This window comes from Symphalangus syndactylus, chromosome 22 (genome assembly GCF_028878055.3).
Source record: "Symphalangus syndactylus isolate Jambi chromosome 22, NHGRI_mSymSyn1-v2.1_pri, whole genome shotgun sequence".
Taxonomy (NCBI): Eukaryota; Metazoa; Chordata; class Mammalia; order Primates; family Hylobatidae; genus Symphalangus; species Symphalangus syndactylus.
Window position 1 is genome coordinate 8661272 of NC_072444.2, and position 18444 is coordinate 8679715.

General features: G+C 46.0%; 1 protein-coding gene across 42 annotated transcripts in view; it reads right to left on the reverse strand.

Annotated features, from left to right (window-relative positions):
* Positions 1 to 18444, reverse strand: part of EPB41 (erythrocyte membrane protein band 4.1) — a 230018-nt gene that overhangs the window by 3867 nt on the left and 207707 nt on the right. For 20 of the 42 annotated variants that reach the window (XM_063631419.1, XM_063631417.1, XM_063631410.1 and 17 more), the window contains 4 exons: positions 16013 to 16141; positions 6164 to 6265; positions 3986 to 4066; positions 375 to 479 (listed from right to left, as the gene is read on the reverse strand). In XM_063631419.1, coding sequence (XP_063487489.1) covers positions 381 to 479; positions 3986 to 4066; positions 6164 to 6265; positions 16013 to 16141 — 411 coding nt within the window. In that variant the 3' untranslated portion in view covers positions 375 to 380. Of the gene's footprint in view, positions 1 to 374; positions 480 to 3985; positions 4067 to 6163; positions 6266 to 16012; positions 16142 to 17347; positions 17798 to 18444 lie in introns of all 42 variants that reach the window. The other 22 variants (XM_063631391.1, XM_063631390.1, XM_063631385.1 and 19 more) reach the window with 5 other exon arrangements.

Consider the following 18444-nt stretch of genomic DNA (forward strand, 5'->3'; position numbering starts at 1 on the left):
AAAAAAAAAAAAAAAAAAAAAAAAAAAAAAAGAGACCTGTGACAGCAGCAAGCAGAGCAGTAGAGAGAAGAGAGGGGGAAGGTGAAGTGGATCTCCAGCAGGATGCATGAAGACTCGGGGTAGCTGGGGGCTTACATCCAAGTTTGGGTCCCTCCTCTTACCCAATAATGCCTGCACTGCTACAGGCTGCTTTAGTTGGAGCTAAATACTTAATTTCCTATATCTTCCACATCAGCCTCTCCTCTGCCTTTATCAAGTCCCAGGGTGGACACCTCTTTGTGGGGATGGGCTCTCAGTGTGTCCGAGGGTCCCATCCAGAGCCCTCTCAGACTGGGACAGTGGGCACCCTCAGCCCCAGCAGGAACGCCCAGTACCTGAGCTCACTCATCAGCAATCTCAGTCTCCTGGTGGACGACCACCTTGGTCACTGACATGTCTGGGTGCTGCTCCTTTGCCTCCTTGATGGCTTGTACAAGGACCTACAAAAGACAGAAACAAGGGCAATGAGGCAGAAAACAGCCTGATGGTGAAGGAAGGCAGGGGTCGTCATTTCTCTGATGTTCTGACAAATCCAATACTCCTATCTGCAGTACCAGGGCAGCTTTAGGCTAAGCCAAGCTGATAATTACCTTACCCACCCTATCCTGCATAGGGAGGCTTCTGGACTGATAACACAGGGACAGGGAAGGTTAGCGCTGTCTTCCAGGAACTGGAGAGGGACTTTGGGGGTCACAGTTGTATCCGTTATATGACCCTTTTTTTGTTGTTGTTGTTGTTGTTGTTGTTGAGATGGAGTCTCTCGCTCTGTCACCCAGGCTGGAGTGCAGTGGTGCGATCTCAGCTCACTGCAACCTCCGCCTCCCAGGTTCAAGCAGTTCTCCTGCTTCAGCCTCCTGAGTAGCTGGGATTACGGGCGTGTACCACCACGCCCAGCTAATTTTTGTATTTTTTGTGGAGATGGGGTTTCACTATGTTGGCCAGGCTGGTCTCGAACTCCTGACCTCAAATGATCCACTTGGCTTGGCCTCCCAAAGTGCTGGGATGACAGGTGTGAGCTACTGTGCCCAGCCTATATTATCTATTGTACCTACCTATTATCTATCTATTATACCTAGGGGGTCTGAGAGGATTCACTCAAGACATGAATCTAAAGGACAAAACAAAATCAGTGTTCAACATGGGGTAAGCAGCAAGTTCAGGACAGGAGAGGAAAGTAAAGAAGTGTGCAAGAAAAAGGAAGAGGAGAAGGGCCTGTTATATGCCATGCACTAGCCTAAGCACATTACTTATTACTGAAACTCTATTAAGTTATTATTTATTAATAACTATATTATTATTAAGATAAGTATTATCATTACTTATTATTTACTTAAACTTTACAACTTAGTGAATTAAGGTAATGTCATTATTTGCATTTTTTTTTTTTTTTTGAGACAGAGTCTTGCTCTGTCGCCCAGGCTGGAGTGCAGTGGCGCGATCTCGGCTCACTGCAAGCTCCGCCTCCCGGGTTCACGCCATTCTCCTGCCTCAGCCTCTCCGAGTAGCTGGGACTACAGGCGCCCGCCACCACACCCGGCTAATTTTTTGTATTTTTAGTAGAGACGAGGTTTCACCGTGGTCTCGATCTCCTGACCTCGTGATCCGCCCGCCTCAGCTTCCCGAAGTGCTGGGATTACAAGCGTGAGCCACCGCGCCCGGCCTCATTATTTGCATTTGATAGGTGAGGAAACTGAATTTCAGTAAAGAGCTTATTGTTTCATAGCTAGTAGGTAGTGAAACAGGGATTTTTTTTTTTTTTTTTTTGAGATGGAGTCTCACTGCCCAGGCTGGAGTGCAGTGGCGTGATCTTGGCTCACTGAAACCTCTGCCTCCTGGGTTCAAGCGATTCTTGTGCCTCAGCCTCCCAAGCAGTTGGGGTTACAGGTGCCCGTCACCACGTCTGGTTAATTTTTGTATTTTTAGTAGAGACGGTGTTTTGCCACCTTGGCCAGGCTGGTCTCGAACTCCTGACCTCAGGTGATCCACCCTGCTCGGCCTCCCAAAGTACTGGGATTATACATGTGAGCCAACGCGCCCAGCCGTGCAACAGGGATTTTAACTCAAGTCGATCAGACTTTCCTCTTTACCACACTGTTGTTTAGTTTCTGAGGGGTCCCTGTTTGAGGATTTGGAGGAGCTTTGATTACTTTAGAAAAGCTAAAGAGAGCAGAGGGAAAGTCAAAAGGGCAAAAACACCATCCTCTGTGGGCTGCAGTCTCTGAATCTGTAGGCTCCCCTGTGGAAGAGGACTCAGCTAGAAATGACCAGCTGACTACTCACCTGGCTCTGAAGAAGCATCTCTAGAAGAGGCAAGGGAGGAAAGAAAACCCTCTTCTGCTCTCCTGGCTCTATGAATGGCATTCTTACAACCACCACCTCTACGGGCCCCTGCCCATCCTCCCTGATCCTGTTTGCCCAACCCATCTGCTCACACCTCAGGCCCAGCTCAAGCCTTCTCTTTGGTGACTCTGCCTCCGCCCACCTCTCTATGAAAGCCTGCTGCTCCACACAGCTTCTCCTTAACAGTTCTTAAAGTGCCTCCCTCCCCAGTCAGAGTGTACCATAGCTTACCCCTTCCATGCACTCTCAGTAACTAGAAAAACTGAGGGACACTGGAGCATCTCTCTGAGCTATCAAGTGTGTTTGGCCCTTATGACCCTGGAAGAAACCTGTGATCATCCTTATTTTACAGATGGTGAAACTAGAGCTCAGACTGGTAATATAAGTTGCTCAAGGGCATATAATCAATTAGGTCGCAGAGTCAGGATTCAGCCCAGGTCTGTCTCACTCCAAACCTCAAACACCTTTCACCCCATTGCTTTTGCTGTCTAGTGCAGACTGAGCACATAGCAGGAGCTCAGATCACACCAGACTGAGTGGGTGGGTGCAGGCTTCTAAAGCAGCGGGACCCACTGAGCTGGGCCAACAGGCTGCAAGATATTTAGGCTTTGCCGCCTTGTTTCCGGGACCCTGTGCCCGCTATTCTCAGCTGTAACTGTCAACCCTGCCTCCAAGGGAACTGCCAGCACCATAGCTCAGTTTTTTTTTAAAGACACTCAGCATATCAGCATAGAAAGGCCACAGAATTATTGCTCCAGCAACCCTGTCAATGATTCCAGAAGCATCTGCACGCAGTCTTTTCTACCCCCTCTCCTCTGCAGCTTTCCTGTTCTAACCTCACCCAGCAGAGAATTGGGAACATTAATCCTGACCTTATTATTTGCTAATTGCTTGCAGCACACAATTAGCACCCAATTAACATAAAAATATAGAATTTTAGCACTCAGGCCCAGCAATTATCTAGACCAACCCACTCTCTTCTAGGAGAGGAGAAAAAAATCAGTGGTAAAGTGATTTGCCCAAGGTCACAAGCAAGTTAGAGATGTTGGGCAGAAAACAAGTTTCGGGTCTGCTGGTGTCCTGTCCACCATACCATGCTCCCGCTCACGTCTTCTCAGCTGTTGCAGCTCTCTAAGGGCAGGGGCACGCTTCCCTTCGTTTTGATGTTGTCTAGCATGGGTTCAGGTACCTTCACCTTCCGAACAGCAATAGCTCCATTTAACTGAGCTCACCATATGCCACCAGCTGCTCATCCGGTATTTCACCTGATTCTCACGACAACCCTGAGAGGGAGATACTATCATCTTCATCTTACAGACGCAGAATGGAGGCCCAGAGAGTTAACAGCTAGAATATATTAAGAACCAGCAATTGAATCAAGTCTTGGAATCCAAAGCTCATGTTCTTTCCATTACATTTCCTGGCTCCTCAATCTGTGGCCTCCATCCCACAGGCCTCTTACTTTGATTCTCTTTGTCTTTCTTCTCAATTAAGAGCTAGAGTGGCCAAAGAGACTTTTTGCAGATGAAGATGGCAAACAAACTCCTGTATTCATCGGTCTTCCTGCCCAGGGAGCCCTCCCAGGCCCAGATCTCAACATTCCCACCTGATCATGGTCAATATCAGCATCTCCTGTGATCACAATTTTCTTTTCAATGCGCGTCTCTGAAATCCCACCTTTTACAGTCTGGAACCAAAGAGAGGATGTCATATGAGATCAGCGACATAACAAGAATAAAAACAAAAGAAAAAGAGGCCAGGTTTAGTGGTTCACACTTGTAATCTCAACACTTTGGGAGGCTGAGATAGGAGGAATGCTTGAGGCCAGGAGTTTGAGACCAGCCTGGGCAACACAATGAGACCTTGTCTCTATTAACAAACAAACAAACAAAAAAAGAAAAATAGCAAAGATTATTCCGAAAGCTCCACTCCAAATTTTAATCTACTGCTGGGTACTGCAAAGGGCAGCTTTCTAACCTACTTGTCCAAAATCTCAACCAGACCTGCTCCTTCTACTCCCTTGTAGAGCCCACTTCTACTCCCTTGGATTATTAAAATCTTTTTTTTTTTTTTTGAGACGGAGTCTTGCTCTGTTGCCCAGGCTGGAGTGCAGTGGCGTGATCTCAGCTCACTGCAACCTCTGCCTCTTGGGTTCAAGTGATTCTCCTGCCTCAGCCTCCCGAGTAGCTGGGACTATAGGCGTGTGCCATCATGCTCGGCTAATTTTTGTTTTTTTAGTAGAGATGGGGTTTCGCCATGTTGGCCAGGCTGGTCTTGAACTCCTGACCTCAGGTGATCCACCCGCCTTGGCCTCCCAAAGTGTTGGGATTACAGGCATGAGCCACCATGATCATTTTCAAGAGGAAAAAAATCTGAAGGCTATGAACAAATATGTCACACAGCTTGAAACTGCGCTCTTGTATTTTAAAGCATTTTTATATTATTGATGTCAAAAGGTCTTTACATAATCTCCTGAGGGTGGGTAGATTTCTCTTTCCGGTAGATGAGGAAAACCAAGGTCTAGACACATTAAGTTAACTGGTTTCCAGTCATCTGTGTATTGATGACAGAGCTTGGTCAAGAAGCTATGTTTCTTAGCTATTAAAAAAAGTATTTTCCTCTAGTGCTACAGCAAACATCGATTGCCTCTGATTTTCTGGGGGTAGTTCCAATTTTAGATATTTTCTCTCTCTTGCTTCCTATAAACTATATTCTAATAATTCCAATATTTCATCATCCAAACAAGTTCTCATGGCCTTGTCCCTGGAATGCTGTAAAAATTCTTCCTCAGACCCAGAGTTCTGATTTTGGGCTTGGAAAATATGGTTGTATAAAAATACCAAAAATAATTTCCCTTAAGCTGACTTTTTGTTTTGTTTTTACAGAGAGAGGGTCTCGCTCTGTCACTCAGGCTGGAGTGCAGTGGCATGATCACAGCTCACTGCAGCCTTGATGCCCTGGACTCAGGTGATCCTCCCACCTCAGCCTCCCAAGTAGCTGGGACCACAGGCATGCGCCACTATGCCCAGCGAATTTTTTTTCTTTTTTTTTGTATTTTTTTGTACAGATGAGGTTTCACTATGTTGCCAAGGCTAATCTCAAACTCCTGGACTAAAGGGATCCACCCGTCTCAGCCTCCCAAAGTACTGGGATTACAGGTGTGATTACACCACGTCTGGCCCCTTAAGTTAACTTTTTATTGAGATGGAGTCTGCTCTGTCGCCCAGGCTGGAATGCAGCGCACGATCTCTGCTCCACTGTCATCTCTGCTTCCTGGGTTCAAGCAATTCTCTTCCCTCAGCCTCCCGAATGCCGCCACAGGTGTATGCCGCCACACCCGGCTAATTTTTGTATTCTTAGTAGAGACGGGGATTTACCATGTTTGTCAGGCTACTCTTGTACTCCTGATCTCAGGTGATCCACCTGCCTTGGCCTCCCAAAGTGCTGGGATTACAGGTGTGGGCCACCATGCCTGGCCAGGCTGACTTTTTGAACTTACTTCCACAGCCAGATAGGGGACTCACTGACCAGAGGGAGAGACGTATAAAGAGAACAACCACACCTACCTTTAGGAGACGACTAAGTAGCCTGGGATACTCTCAGGGTATCTCCCTAGATTTATTGCTGGGGAAGGCAGCAGGGCCTTTCCATCCAGGACTCTTTGAATAATGTGGCTTACTAGGGATGGAGCTGAAAATATTTGCTTATGGACTAGGGTCCTTCTTGCAGAGAGGTGGCAGCAAGCTCCCTGGGTTCCATAAGGAGGTTCTAGCTGGTCTGTTACCTTGGTAATTTGAGTGGTGGTGGTGCTGCTTGTGGTCTCAGATGTGATAGTTTGAGCTGTCAGCAAGACTCCTGGGTCCAAGTCTCCACTGTTGTCATCAGTCTGCAGAAGAAAGCGTGGCTCATCATCATGCCTCTCAGGAAGACCCGGCAGATGTTGCAGGCTGCAGCTTTGCTCTTCAGCTGCACGTTCTGATGCAAAAATCTCATTCCCTTAGAATGACCTCTTTTTTTTTTTTTTGAGACGGAGTTTCGCTCTTGTTGCCCAGGCTGGAATGCAGTGGTGTGATCTCGGCTCACTGCAACCTCCGCCTCCCGGTTTCAAGCAATTCTCCTGCCTCAGCCTCCTGAGTAGCTGAGATTACAGGCATGCACCACCACACTGGGCTAATTTTGTATTTTTAGTAGAGACGGGGTTTCTCCATGTTGGCCAGGCTGGTCTCGAACTCCCGACCTCAGGTGGTCCGCCTGCCTCGGCCTCCCAAAGTACTGGCATTACAGGTGTGAGCTACCACACCTGGCCAGGGTAATCTCTTTTTTTTTTTTTTTTTTTTTTTTCAGGGTTACCGCTTAATAAATAAAATAAATTGGGCCATGCTCGGTGGCTCATGCCTGTAATCCTAGCACTTTGGGAGGTGTAGGCGGGTGGATCACCTGAGGTCAAGGGTTTGAGACCAGCCTGGCCAACATAGTGAAACCCTGTGTCTACTAAAAAAACAAAATTAGCCGGGCGTGGTGGCGCTTGCCTATAATCCCAGCTACTCGGGAGGCTGAGGCAGAAGAATTGCTTGAACCTGAGAGGTGGAGGTTGCAGTGAGCTAAGATCCCGCCACTGCGCTTCCAGCCTGGGCAACAGAGTGAGACTCTCTAAAAATAAATAAATAAAATAAAATAAAATAAAATAAATTCCCTGGGCACAAAGTTCCTTCTAAAAAAGTTGGATGGGTATAGTTTCCTTAGCATTGAGTCAGTGACAGGAATGGATCAGAAGTAGGAGGCAGGGGCCGGGCACGGTGGCTCATGCCTGTAATCCCAGCACTTTGGGAGACCAAGGAGGGCAGATCACCTGAGGTCGGGAGTTCGAGACCAGACTTACCAACATAGAGAAACCCATCTCTACTAAAAATACAAAATTAGCCGGGTGTGGTGGTGCATGCCTGCAGTCCCAGCTACTCGGGAGGCTAAGGCAGGAGAATAGCTTGAACCCAGGAGGCAGAGGTTGCAGAGAGCCGAGATTGCGCCATTGCACTTCAGCCTGGGCAACAAGAGCGAAATTCTGTCTCAAAAAAAAAAAAAAAAAAAAACAAAAGGCAGGAACGTAGCCACAGGCCAACAACAGTGACAGTAATTAAGCACAGGTATAGCATTTTATAGTTCACAAATGCCTTGAAAACATTAGCTTTTTTTTTTCTTTGAGACGGAGTCTTTCCCTGTTGCCCAGGCTGGAGAGCAGTGGCGCGATCTCAGCTCACCAAAACCTCCACCTCCTGGGTTTAAGCAATTCTCCTGCCTCAGCCTCCTGAGTAGCTGGGAATATAGGCACACACCACCATGCCCAGCTAATTTTTGTATATATATATTTTTTTTTTGAGATGGAGTTTCGCTTCTGTTGCCCAGGCTGGAGTGCAATAGTGTGATCTCGGCTCACTGCAACCTCTGCCTCCCAGGTTCAAGCAATTCTCCTGCCTCAGCCTCCCAAGTAGCTGGGATACAGGCGCCTGCCACCACGCCCGGCTAATTTTTGTATTTTTAGCAGAGATGGAGTTTCACCATATTGGCCAGGCTGGTCTCGAACTCCTGACGTCGTGAACTGCCCACCTCCATCTCCCAAAGAGCTGAGATTACAGCTCTTTGAGCCACTGTGCCCAGCCGCTAACTAATATTTTCTTCAGCCAAGACTAGTCATCTACTTTATTTATTTATTTATTTTTTATTTTTTTATTATTATTATTTTTTTGAGACGGAGTCTTGCTCTGTCCCCAGGCTGGAGTGCAGTGGCGCGATCTCGGCTCACTACAAGCTCCGCCTCCTGGGTTCACGCCATTCTCCTGCCTCAGCCTCCCGGGTAGCTGGGACTACAGGCGCCCGCCAACACACCCGGCTAATTTTTTGTATTTTTAGTAGAGACGGGGTTTCACCGTGTTAGCCAGGATGGTCTCGATCTCCTGACCTCGTGATCTGCCCGCCTTGGCCTCCCAAAGTGCTGGGATTACAGGCTTGAGCCACCGCGCCCGGCCCAGTCATCTACTTTAGATTCAGACTCAACTAATATTTATTATACTCCTACTATGTGCCAAGCATATAATTCAACTGTTATCTCAATTATGCCTCTCAATATCTGAGGGAGGAACCATTATTATACACACTGTACAGTTAAGAAAACAGAGCTCCAGAGAGGTTAAGAATTTGCCCAAGACTCTAATGGGTGTTTGAACTAGGACTCAGGGCAAGAAACTCCCTGTTTGAAGTCTGGGGTTTGGGTCCCCACTCAGACAGTAACCAGCTGTGGGACCTTGGGCAAGTCACTCTGACTTCTCTGAGCTTTAGTTTTCTCATTTATTTGATTTTTACATTTTTATTTATTATTTATTTTATTTTTTGTTGAGAGGGAGTTTTGCTTTTTCCCCAGGCTGGAGTACAATAGTGGGATCTCGGCTCACCACAACCTCCATCTCCTGGGTTCAAGCGATTCTCCTGCCTCAGCCGCCCAAATAGCTGGGATTACAGGCGCACGCCACCACACCTGGCTAATTTTGTATTTTTAGTAGAAACAGGGTTTCACCATGTTGGCCAGGCTGGTCTCAAACTCCTGACCTCAGGTGATCCACCAGCCTCAGCCTCCCAAAGTGCTGGGATTACAGGCGTAAGCCACCACGCCCAGTCTAGTTTTCTCATTTATAAAAGCAATACTGGGGACTGGGCGCAATGGCTCACACCTGTAATCCCAGCACTTTGGGAGGCCAAGGCGGGCAGATCACGAGGTCAGGAGTTCAAGACCAGCTGACCAATATGGTGAAACCCCGTCTCTACTAAAAATACAAAAATTAGCCAGGTGAAGTGGTGGGCACCTGTAATCCCAGCTACTCAGGAGGCTGAGGCAGGAGAATCGCTAGAATCCAGGAGGTGGAGGTTGCAGTGAGCCGAGATGGTACCAGTGTGCTCCAGGAGGCTGGGTGACAGAGTGAGACTCCAATTCAAAAAGAAAGAAGGAAGCCATCCACAAAAGTGTACTACTGTATACTTCTACCTACATGAAGTCCAAACCAGGCAAAACTAAGCTATACTGATAGAAAGCAGAGCACTGGCTGCCTAACGGGGTAGAAATCAGATGGAAAAGGCTATGAGGCCAGTTTCAGGAGTAATGTTCTGTATCCTAAATGTGTCTTGGTTACACACGTATAGCCATTTGTCAAAACCAATCAAATTGCTAGGCATGGTGGCTCACATCTGTACTACCAGCACTTTGGGAGGCTGAGGAGGGAGGATTGCTTGAGCCCAGGAATTCAAGATCAGCCTGAGCAACAAAGTGAGCCCCGTCTGTACAAAAAATTAAAAAATTAGGCCAGGCACAGTGGCTCACGCCTGTAATCCCAGCACTTTGGGAGGCCGAGGCGGGAGGATCATGAGATCAGGAGTTCGAGACCAGCCTGACCAACATGGCAAAGCCCTGTTTCTACTGAAAAAAGAAATACAAAAATTAGCCAGGCATGGTGGCGCGCACCTGTAATCCCAGCTACTCAGAAGGCTGAGGCAGGAGAATTGCTTGAACCCGGGAGAAAGAGATTGCAGCGAGCCGAGATCGTGCCACTGCACTCCAGCCTGGGTGACAGAGTGAGACTCCGTATCAAAAATAAACAAACAAATAAATAAAATAAAAAGCAATTTGTATCTTGACTGACTGTCTTAAGCCTGGTTAAAATGAAATAAAGGCAAATGTTTAACAACGCAATATAATAATAGCTACCATTATGAATAGCTAATAAATACCAGGCAAACACTGTGCTTATTTCAATAACTTGATCACAGCATTTTTCAGAAGAGAAAACTAAGGCTCAAAAATATAAGGGACTTGCCCAAGGTCACAAAACTAGCAAATGTCGGAATTAAGGCCTAAGTCACTCTAATTAAAAAGCCGGGCGCGGTGGCTCACGCTTGTAATCCCAGCACTTTGGGAGGCCGAGGCGGGCGGATCACGAGTTCAGGAGATCGAGACCACAGTGAAACCCCGTCTCTACTAAAAATACAAAAAATTAGCCGTGCGTGGTGGCGGGCACCTGTAGTCCCAGCTACTCGGAGAGGCTGAGGCAGGAGAATGGCGTGAACCCGGGAGGCGGAGCTTGCAGTGAGCCGAGACTGCGCCACTGCACTCCAGCCTGGGCGACAGAGCGAGACTCCGTCTCAAAAAAAAAAAAAAAAAAAAGCCCATGGGCTCTGTCAAGCATATCACGCTGCCTTTATATTTCTCTAATATGTTAGGATATTTTAAAATGACTGCTTCCATTTCCTTTTTTTGTAGGAGCTACCCACACCTACACCACATGGACTTCTGTGGGCAGTGTGGCTCTAACTTTTAAAACAATTTATTTTGAACCATTTCAATTTTGGGGGCGCAGGGTGCGGTGGCTCATGCCTGTAATCCCTGCACTTTGGGAGGCCGAGGCAGGCTGATCATCTGAGGCCTGGAGTTTGAGACCAACCTGGCCCACAAGGTGAAACCCTGTCTCTACTAAAAATATAAAAATTAGGCTGGGTGCGGTGGTGGCTCACGCCTGTAATCCCAGCACTTTGGGAGGCCAAGGTGGGTGGATCACGAGGTCAGGAATTCAAGACCAGCCTGACCAACATGGTGAAACCCCGTCTCTACTAAAAATACAAAAATTAGCTGGGTGTGGTGGTGGGCAACTGTAATCCCAGCCACCTGGGAGGCTGAGGCATGAGAATTGCTGGAACCCAGGAGGTAGAGGTTGCAGTGAGCTGAGATGGCACCACTGCATTCCAGCCTGGGCAACAAGAGGGAAACTCTGTCTCAAACAAAAATAAAAATAAAAATAAAAATAAAAATATCAGCCAGGTGTGGTGGCATGCACATGTAATCCCAGCTGCTCAAGAGGCTGAGGCACGAGAATCACTTGAACCCGGGAGGCAGAGGTTGCAGTGAGCTGAGATCATGCCACTGCACTCCAGCCTGGGCTACAGAGCAAGACTGTCTCTAAATAATAATAATAATAAAATAAAATTTTTTGGCTATGTCTATGCTATAAAAATTTTAATACTTCAAAATGTTGTACAGTGAAAAGTCAGTTTCCCTCCCACTCCTGACGCGAGTCCTGCAGTCTCAGTCTCCTTCATCAGGGGCCACTATACGTTTTGGTTGTTGGTTTTTTGTTTTGTTTTTTAGTACCCATTCAGAGAGAGTGTAATGATATACAAGCCTAAACACACACAGCTGCAATATACATCCCTTCTCCCCTCCATAAACAGTACCACCATAGTGCACCATGCTTGTTCACTTACCAATTTATCATGTAGCTTGTTCCCATCAGAAGCTTTTATTAAAGGCCACACAGAATCACCTTAATTGGATGTACCATAATGTATTTAACCAGCTCTCCACTGATGGACATTTAGCTTGTTTCCATGGTACTGACAACTTAAAGGGATTCTCTGCCATATGAAGTAATTATTTCCTATATCCTCTGGCTAATAGCATGTACAATTTTAAAGTAATTTCCTATTCCTTTTTCAGTCCCCTTCACTGCCAAGACCTATTCATTCATTTCTCTGTCTCTCTCGACTGACACATTTCTTTTTTCTTGTTTCCTCAGACACTTCAGTTCTTTACAAGCATTTTTCCAGAGATGTTCTAGTCATATTCCTGGCCCCAGACCTCTCCCTACTATATTTCATTTTGTTTTTTTGATACAGGGCCTCACTCTGTCCCCCAGGCTGGAGTGCAGTGGCACAATCACAGCTCACTGCAGCCTCGAACTCCTGGGCTCAAGGGAGCCTCTGCCTCAGCCTTCTGAGCAGCTGAGACTATGGGTGCGTCCACCATGCCTGGCTCATTGCTTCAATTATGCCACTTTGTTAGTATCGATAAACTTCACGCAACCTCTCATTATTATTTGTTTATTTATTTACTTATTTATTTTTGAGATGGACCCTCACTCTTTCACCCAGGCTGGAATGCAATGGCATGATCTCGGCTCACTGCTACCTCCACCTCCCAGGTTCAAGCGATTCTCCTGCCTCAGCCTCCCAAGCAGCTGGGACTATAGGTGCACACCACCATGCCTGGCTAATTAAACTCTCATTATGTACCAAACTCAAAATCCACACTCTAGACCACGAGAGAGAGAATAGGGAAGCATACTGACACTAAGTGTCCATGAACATGCCCAGTGCTTTGCAGACATCATTTCACCTAATTTTCCTCCAAAGCTTGCAATGGTCAGTGGTATTATCCCCACTTTACTGCCAAGGAAATACAAGCTTAGAAAGATTAGCAACTTGCCTAAGGTTACCTAGTTGGTACCTACCTGATTGAGCCAGGGTACAAATTCTATTTCTCTCTTTCTCTTTTTTTTCTTTTTTTGAGATGGACTTTTGCTCTTGTTGCCCAGGCTAGAGTGCAATGGCGCCACGTTGGCTCACTGCAACCTCCGCCTCCTGGGTTTAAGCAATTCTCCTGCGTCAGCCACTCAAGTAGCTGGGATTACAGGCGTGCACCACCATGCCCAGCTAATTTTGTCTTTTTGGTAGAGATAGGGTTTCACCATGTTGGTCAGGCTGGTCTTGAACTCCTGACCTCACGTGATCCACCCACCACGGCCTCCCAAAGTACTGGGTTTACAGGCATGAGCCACTGCACCCAGCCCTCTTTTTTTTTTTGAGACAGGGTCTTGGTGTGTTGCCCAGGCTGGAGTACAATGGCCTGATTCTAGCTCACTGTAGCCTTGAACACCTGGGCTCAAGGAATCTTCCCAACTCAGCCTCTGAATAGCTGCGACTACAGCTATGCCACCACACCCAGCTAATATATATATTATATATTTAATGTATAATTATATATTAATTTATATATTTAATACAATTATGTTGTATTAATTATATAATTATATAATTCAATATGTACAATTATAAATTATATATAATATTATATATATATATAAAATATATATATAAAAGAGATGGGGGTCTTACTTTGTTGCCCAGGCTGGTCTGGAACAACCGGTCTCAACTGATCCTCCCTCCTCAGCCTCCCAAAGTGATTGTGACCAACCCTAATTCTCTTTTTTCTAATTGCAATGCACATGCTTTTATTTATTTATTTATTTTTTTGAGACAGAGTTTCACTCTTGTTGCCCAGGATGGAGTGCAATGGCACGATCTCGGCTCACCCCAACCTCCGCCTCCCAGGTTCAAGCAATTCTCCTGCCTCAGCCTCCCGAGTAGCTGGGGATGCACCACCAAGCCCAGCTAATTTTTTTGTATTTCAGTAGAGACGGGGTTTCTCTATGTTGGTCAGGCTGGTCTTGAACTTCTGACCTCATGTGCTCCGCCCGCCTTGGCCTCCCAAAGTGCTGGGATTACAGGCGTGAGCCACTGCGCCCTGCAATGCACATGCTTTTAAATTACCAAGCCACACTGTTTCCTAAATGGAGATAACATCATCCAGTTCATGGTGAAGTGAGGATTAAGTGAAAAGATTTATGTGAAAGCACCTAGCCAGAACTTCACATGGCTATCTCTTTCCCATCATTCAGACCTCAGCCAAAATGTCACCTCCTCAGAGAGGAATTCCCTGACTATCCTAGTCCCAAAGTGGCAATCTTTCATGTAATCCCATATTCTCTAACTCTTTACCCCATTTTAGTTTCCTTATAGCATTTACCAGTGTCTGAAATTGACTTATACATTGTTTATGTGCTTTATTGCCCGTTTCTCCTAACTAGAATGCAAGTTCCAGAGGGTGGGGACTATGCATACCTTATACATTGCTTTAGCTTAATACTGTGAACGCTCAATAAGTATTTGTTGCAGGAATGAAATAACAGCTCAGTTTATAGAGGGAACTGTTTTTCTTACTTTTGGCTTCTGTGAATAACAAAAGAAAAACAATTCAACATAAATCAATTCTAGTCCATTCAAACTACCAAAAATGAAAGAGACATTTTACTGAAAGTAGGAAGTAAAAAAATTTTTAGCAGGGGCATAGTGGCAGTTGGATCCCTTGCGCCCAGGAATTTGAGATTGGCCACGGCAACATGGTGAAATCCTGTCACTGCAAAAAATTAGCGAGGTGCAGCTGTGCACGCCTGTAGTTCCAGCTGCTTGGGAGGCAGAGGTGGGAGGACTGCTTGAGGCTGGGAGGTCTAGGCTGCAGCGAGCTGAGATCGTGCCACCTGCACTTCAGCCTGGGCAACAGAGTGAGACCCTTTCTCAAAAAAGAAAATCTGGCCAGGCGTAGTGGCTCACCAGTAATCTCTTCTTCTTCTTCTTTTTTTTTAATGCAGTGGAGCAATCTCGGCTCACTGCAACCTCCTGTGTTCAAGCGATTCTCCTGCCTCAGCCTCCTGAGTAGCTGGGATTACAGGTGCCTGCTACTACACCCAGCGAATTTTTGTATTTTTAGTAGAGATGGGGTTTCACCATGTTGGCCAGGCCGGTCCTGAACTCCTGACCTCGTGATCTGCTCACCTCGGCCTCCCAGAGTGCTGGGATTACAGGTGTGAGCCACTGTGCCCAGCCACCAGTAATTTCTTCTAAAAAGAACTATAATCCTAGCACTTTGGGAGGCCACAGCAGGCAGGTCACTTGAGGTCAGGAGTTCGAGACTAGCCTGGCCAACATGGTGAGCCCCAACTCTACGAAAAATACAAAAATTAGCCATGTGCACATGACTGTAGAGGCTGCGGCGGGAGAATCACTTGAACCCGGGAGGCAGAGGCTGCAGTGAGCCGAGACCATCGCGCCACTGCACTCCAGCCTGGGTGACAGAGTGACTGAGACTCCGTCCCACAAAACAAACAAACAAACAAACAAACACTTAAATCCTCATAGCACCATGAAGTAGATATTAACATCATGGGCAGAGATCAAGGCTCAGAGATATTCAATTACTTGTCCAAGTCAGTAAGCAGAGGAGCCAGGACTTGAACTCAGGTTTTTTCAGACCCAAAGCCCATGTTCTCAACCATTACACTAGACTGCCTTATGCAAATGAATTGGGTGGATATAAGCAATAAGATCTAAGACAATTTTGCTTTAAAAAAAAATTTAGGCTGGGCACGGTGGCTCATGCCTGTAATTCCAGCGCTTTGGGAGGCCAAGACGGGAAGATCACGAGGTCAGGAGATCAAGACCATCCTGGCTAACACGGTGAAACCCCGTCTCTACTAAAAATACAAAAAAATTAGCCAGGCGTGGTGGCAGGCACCTGTAGTCCCAGCTACTTGGGAGGCTGAGGCAGGAGAATGGCGTGAACCCAGGAGGTGGAGCTTGCAGTGAGCCGAGATTGCGCCACTGTACTCCAGCCTGGGCGACAGAGCAAGACTCCATCTCAAAAAAAAAAAAAAAAAAAATTTAGATGGTGTTTCCTGGGCTCAAGAGATCCTCCCACATCAGCCTCCTGAGTAGCTGGGACTACAGGCACACACCAGTGTGCTCTGCTCAATTTTTTGCTTTAGATGAAGTAGTCTGGGACCTTCTTAGACCAGTAATCTCTTCTGAAAAGAACTGCCCCAGAAAAACCTGGTATTCTTGGCGATAAATGACTAGAAACTCTGTGAAGAAAGGTGATTAATATTGTTTGCAGCCTTTGGTTCTGAAGCATCAAACCATGACCTACCTGGGCAGCCTCATAAGTGATGGTCTTGGTCTCAGTGTGGACAATAGGGACATCTTTGGTTGGGATTTCACTTTTCACAGCATTGGCATTATCTGAGATGGTGACAGTTTGTGTCTTCACCAGGGGAGGCTGTGAAGCAGTAAGGAAAGAGTTACTAGAGCATTTCTGAAGGCAATGGAGAAGTAATCTTCTGACACTGATCTGATCAAAGTGTTAGCTTTAATTAAGTAAAGGGCTAGCTCAATCTCCAAAGGTGTTTACCCTGCCCAAGACTTCGACAGTATTCCAAAGTAACCCTGACAAGGTGTCAAATCATGAGGGATATTAAAAAGCCGCATTACTATAATCACTTTCATTAGCTTAATGGAAAGCTGTAAGAGCAGTTATGACTGGTGATAGAAAACACTTCAGACTGACCTTCAGAATTTGAATATAAAACGACTTGCCAAATAGCAATCACTTTGATTTGTCCTTGTGTCCATACCATTATAATTAAGAAAATCAGCCACGTTTCCTCCACTAAGTACAAATGGTACATGAAACAGCAGTGGCAATGGAACGCATTACCCTCGAATTCATTAACTTTTTTCAGATCAATGTCAGAGATTCACTTTGGAGTTATTGAGAAGAGACAGTATTTGGAAAACTGGAAAGAAAAAAACAATCAGTTCTACCACCACCTGGTGATTAATCCCAGAATTTCAGAAGAATGAACATTAGTGGAATACCAAAGGCCTTCTTGTCCATCTGCTCACCTTCCCCAGGAGTATAAATCACCCGGAAACTACCGTTTGATTGTGATAAGGTTAAGTGGCCAACCACCTTAGCATAGGAAATCAGTGCCTATGATCCTGAATGCTCTTGTGGGTGGGGTCAGTGGGAATGGTGGGCTGCACAATGTGGCTGCAGTACATAATTATTTGGGGCCTGAAATCTCATAAGAAGATGAGTTGCCCCTTTAATTAAGAGTATTTGAATTTTTTAAGCATGGTCTCACAACACTGAAGCCTCCTCACCACAGAAGTCACCGCAGTTCACCTCTTTCCATAGCCCTCACTTGAGCAAGGAAAAGATGAACGCACTTAACCAGCTTCATAAAGACCGACAGCTGGAGTTTTGTTAAGTTATCAGAGAAGAAAGCATTTCTAGCCATGGAGTTAATTGCTCTGAATGAATTTCTTTGGCACAATCAAAGGCTTTAATTTTAGTCTGTGACTTTGAAAACAGCAGGCAGGCCACTACCCTCACCACACCATCACCACCTCCTCCACAGGACAGATTCTGGCCCTCTTCCAAAGACAGTCATTAGACCTGCATCATTGAATAAGTTACTACCTGGAAACTTCGAATGAGGGTGGGGAACTGGTTACCCACATGAAAGTCATGAAATGATCCATTTTGTTTTCCAAGTGGCTCTCCTGGTGTAACGTGTTCTTCACTACTCTCTGCCTTTTTTATACCAGGTTGCAGCTGACAGGAAGCTGGTGTTACTGAGAACTTTAAGGCACTGGCCTGTTCCTCCACTCCTATACATTCCCCAGTTGGGCCTCTTGGCATCTCCTTAATATCAAGATAGCCAGCTGCCCCCTCCTCCTTCTCTTCTGTCTCCTTGCTGCTTATGGAGAGGGAGCCAAAGGCAAAGCTTTGCAGAGACTCCGACGGGGTGGTCATCTGGCTTTTACTAGGAACTACCGAATGCTTGGGACCCTCCCATTCAGAGTCAGGGTTAGTAGATGGCCCCTTTGTCACGACAGCCACCTCCTCTGTGCGAATGCCATTTATACTCTACAAATGAATGAACACATACAAAAGCAAGAAGATTAGGTATAAGTGGGAGAATAAACTCTGAGAATCAACACTGGTTTTTGGAAGCCTCAAAAATATTGCTACTAATATAAACTAAGAATCTTAGCTAATAACATGGTCAAAAGGAACAGCTGCTGTTCACTACACATTATCAGCAGCTTAAGCAGTTCCAACTTAAGTTTGGTCCTGTTTCTATATCACTGTTAATCTGAAAAACAATTATCCAGCAATTTATATTCCTATGGTCTTCCTTGTGTAACATACTTAAAGGAGTTACTTTGTCATTCCTAAATGCCTAAGTTATTACTATACACAGGACACAATGCAATTTGTGCATCAATCAAAATATATTCTTTTTTTTTTTTTGAGACAGGGTCTCACTCTGTCACCCAGGCTGGAGTGCAGTGGCGTGAACATAGCTCACTGCAGCCTTGAATTTCTGGGTTTAAGGGATCCTCCTGCCTCAGCCTCCAGAGTAGCTAGAACTACAGGTATGCTCCACCAAAACCTGGCTAAGTTTTAAATTTTTTGTAGAAACAGGGTCTCACTATGTAGTCCAGGTTGATCTCAAACTCCTGGCCTCTCTTAATCCTCCCACCACGGCCTCCCACAGTGATGGGATTACA